This window comes from Myotis yumanensis, unplaced genomic scaffold, assembly GCF_028538775.1.
Source record: "Myotis yumanensis isolate MYYU_CA2020_CCGP unplaced genomic scaffold, mMyoYum1.0.hap1 SCAF_23, whole genome shotgun sequence".
Taxonomy (NCBI): Eukaryota; Metazoa; Chordata; class Mammalia; order Chiroptera; family Vespertilionidae; genus Myotis; species Myotis yumanensis.
Genome location: NW_027223774.1, coordinates 1,099,297 through 1,103,407, shown reverse-complemented (window position 1 = coordinate 1,103,407; position 4,111 = coordinate 1,099,297). Strand labels below are relative to the sequence as shown.

General features: G+C 44.5%; 1 protein-coding gene across 1 annotated transcript; it reads left to right on the top strand.

The window, feature by feature from the left end:
• The first annotated feature begins 419 nt into the window (after positions 1 to 419).
• On the top strand, positions 420 to 3,551 carry LOC138999710 (zinc finger protein 551-like). The gene is made up of 2 exons (XM_070401918.1): positions 420 to 540; positions 1,816 to 3,551. Exons 1-2 carry the CDS (start codon positions 420 to 422, stop codon positions 3,549 to 3,551), a joined length of 1,857 nt encoding a protein of 618 aa, XP_070258019.1.
• Positions 3,552 to 4,111: the final 560 nt, after the last annotated feature.

Below are 4,111 nucleotides of genomic sequence, written 5' to 3'. Positions count from 1 at the left end.
CAGAGCGAGAAGGATGAAGCATGAGGCCATGTTTTTTCATGTCTCTGAGGGAGATTACGGGCAATAACAAGAGTATTGCCTGAGAAAATAAGTGATAAATCATTCACATTTTCTTTATGGCCAACATCTATCGCTTCATTATGTGGGTGACACCCACTGTATTAACAAGGGCCCTGTGGCCTATGTGGGAGGCCCAGAGCTCAGGTATCTTCTATCTGCTCAACTGCTTCTATTGTTGTGGGAAGACGCAGTATCAGTAGGAATAAAAGGAGAGAGTGATTTAATGGGCCCAAGGTCTGGTGTCTTGGCAGATGAATTGTAGAGGGAGCACATGGATATAAAGGGTGGGAAGTATGAAGAAATTGAAATCCTAAGAGAGAAGCTAATCATAGCTTGAACTGTCCCTCTTAGGACAGAATATGAACTTTGAGGATGTGGCCATTGTCTTCTCTGAGGAGGAGTGGGGGCTCCTTGATGAGGCTCAGAGACTTCTCTACTGCAATGTGATGCTGGAAGTGTTTGCACTTGTCTCATCTACAGGTAAGACCTTCATGTTTGTCCCAGTGTCCTGAGGTGATGTCTACCCTTCCTTTTTTCTCCAAACGTAGCTCTCACAGCCACACCATGGGCTCTACTTATTACCCCCACGTTTCTTTCAAATGGGCTGTGGCTGCCAGGGGTGAACAGTGTGGGGAGTCCTGAGCTCTGGACTCCCCAAGCATCCCTTACACCCACTGCATCAGAAAATGCAAGTAGTGTCTGGCAGTCAGGAGTCTTGCAATGAGCTTAAGGCGACCCACTTTGAACTTTCTCTTCCTGGGAAGGTGACTATGTCCTTATGGCTTCCACTTCTGCACCAGTTATCCGGGTAAGACTCTTTGTGACGCCTGTACGGGGTTATGGTCTTTACTTACAGGAACTGTAGCTGTCCTTGTAACATCCTACCTCAATTGTTGTTTGTAATATTTCCTTCCCTGAATACTATTGCATTCCGAATTGCTCTGGGTTGGTACTGGCTGCTCACCTCGCATGTATTTCATTCATTCTGAGTATATATCTTGTATGTATTTATAGAGTAGAAGGTGCATTGAGAACCCTGTATTTTTTCTCAGGGTGAACTGGCAAGATGGTCTCTGATGAGGCCTGAACCTACTGATTGGAAACTGGGGGAAGGTATCACATGAGGGCTTCTTTCAGATCACACCAGGAACCAGATTGTGTTTGATCATATTTAGGTGCAGATGCGTTTGTCCACACCTTATTTCTACATTTTCTTTACCATTATTGACATTTTGATGACAGATCATTTCATCTGTTACTTCATGGCTTTTGTTTAACTTCACCTTTGTCACCTTTTTGCATCCCCTGTCCCTCTGCACTGCTCCCTGTGCAGTATTCTCCTACATGGACCTGCACATGTGTTATGAGGTGTACATACATGGTTAAGTAGTCCTAGAACCACTGCTCTTGAATTTAACTTGGAATAAGACATAAGCAACCTTCTGCACACCTTGCCCATGTCACCAGCAGACAAGCCCTGCTGAACACTGATAGCAGAAGAAGGAGCTGATGATCATGCTTCGAATCTATGTGGTGCTTGCCATCTTTGTGTTATATTTCTGGTGAGGCTTTCCTTGTTTTGTGATATTCAGAGTTCCAGAACTTCACAGGAGCCTTTTACCAATCCTGCCAGAACATCTCTTAGTTTCAGACAATTGCATGGAACACATGTATGATGTGCAACCTATTTTTGTAATGGAACTTCCCTCATCACTGTAGTCAACATCCAGTTCCTCCTCATTTCTCTGTTTTCAGGTTGTTGGCATAAAACGGATGATGAGGAAGCCTGTTCTGAGCAGAGTGTATCTGTACAAGGACAGTCACAGATCAGGGCGTCTAAGACAGAGCCAGCAACCCAGAGGACTCATGTGTGTAAGCGGTGTTTCTCTGTTTTCAAAGACATTGTGCACCTGACTGAGTCACAGGCAGCGTACCTTGAGCAGAAAGCCTTCATCAATGACACAAGTATGAGAGACTTCTGTTTCAGTGCAAACCTTCACCAGCAACAGAGGGAAGCCAGTGGAGAGAAACCCTGGAAAGAAGCTGTGGACAGGGCCTCGTTTGTGCCCAGGTGCATCTTCTACTTATCAGGGCTGCCCTTATCCAGTAGGGACGTTGTAGAAGACTTGCCAGCCATCTCAGAGCTTCTCCAGCCCCAGGATCCTCTCGACACTGAGGAGCCACACAGTGGCAGTGAGATTTCCCAGAAATTTCTCAGTGGAAAAGGTCATAACCAGTGGGGTCAATGTGAAAATGCTGCCAGCCACAACCAGAAAGTTGTTCAACAGAGCGTCTGCTCTGGAGAAGTGAATTATGCATGTAACAAATCTGGAAAAATTTTTAGAGGAATCTCTAGCCTCATTCGACATAGGAAAGTTAACACTGGAGAAAAGCCATATGAGTGTAGGGACTATGGAAAGGCCTTCAGATATAAGACTAACCTCAATCAACACCACAGAGTTCACACTGGAGAAAAGCCCTATGTGTTTAGTGACTGTGGGAAGTCATTCAGGTATATCTCTGTTCTTAATCAGCACCAGAGAGTTCACACTGGGGAAAATCCATATGAGTGTACTGATTGTGGCAAGGCTTTCAGTCATAGGTACAAGCTCACTGAACACCAGAGAGTTCACACTGGAGAAAAACCTTATGAGTGTAGTGAATGTGGGAAATCTTTTAGATGTCATGGTCACCTTTTTACCCACAGGAGAATTCACACTGGAGTAAAACCTTATGAGTGTAGTGAATGTGGGCAGTCCTTCAGAGAAAGGAGTACGCTTACTAAGCACCAGCGAGTTCACACTGGAGAAAAACCTTATGAGTGTAGTGAATGTGGGCAGTCCTTCCGAGAAAGCAGTACGCTTACTAAGCACCAGAGAGTTCACACTGGAGAAAAACCTTATGAGTGTAGTGAATGTGGGAAGTCCTTCCGAGAAAGGTCTACACTTACTAAGCACCAGAGAGTTCACACTGGAGAAAAACCTTATGAATGCAGTGAATGTGGGAAATCTTTTAGATGCCATGGTCACCTTATTACCCATAGGAGAATTCACACTGGAGAAAAACCTTATGAGTGTAATGAATGTGGGCAGTCCTTCAGAGAAAGGTGTACGCTTACTAAGCACCAGAGAGTTCACACTGGAGAAAAACCTTATGAGTGCTGTGAATGTGGGAAATCTTTTAGATGCCATGGTCACCTTATTACCCATAGGAGAATTCACACTGGAGAAAAACCTTATGAGTGTAGTGAATGTGGAAAGTCCTTCAGAGAAAGGGGTACCCTGACTAATCACCAGAGAGTTCACACAGGAGAAAAACCTTATGAATGCAGTGAATGTGGGAAATCTTTTAGATGCTATAGTAACCTTTTTAAGCACAAGAGAGTTCACACAGGAGAAAGGCCTCATGAGTGTAGTGAATGTGGGAAAGCTTTTAGCCGAAAATCTCACCTCCTTAGACACCTGATTGTTCACAATGGAGAACAGCTTTAAATGTGCACCGAATACTTTCTTTTTCTCATTGACAATTACAACATTGAAGGGGTCTCTTTGATACACATTTAACGGAACATAAACCCTTTTATCACAACATACACTCTGCTAGAGTCCTCATAAATTTCAAGTACAAGTGATGCTTTAAATAACTGAATGGCACTTGCTAAGCTGCTCGGGCCTACTACCCGATTGAAATCACTGGGAGTATTTCTGGCTGAGGCGATTTCACCTCCACCACCTGGCTCACCTGATTAGGGTGCCTCAGTCACAGCCCCTGCGTGGTCAGGGAAAAGGAATTCTGTGTTCTCACCTCTGCCTGAGCAAACTGTGATTACTCCAAGCTCCTGGCAGGATCTTCATTCCTTTCTGACTAGGAAATGGAGTTGATTGAGGGTTCGTCCAGTGCACCCATCCTCAGCTAAGAAGAGATACCTCTCTCAGGACATCACCTTATGCTGTGATGAATTGTTTCAGGTTCCAGTTCACCAACCTGCAAAGCGATTGAATTTTCTAACACGTCTCTGGTTTATGACCTTTTGTCCAGGTGCTTTTGCTCA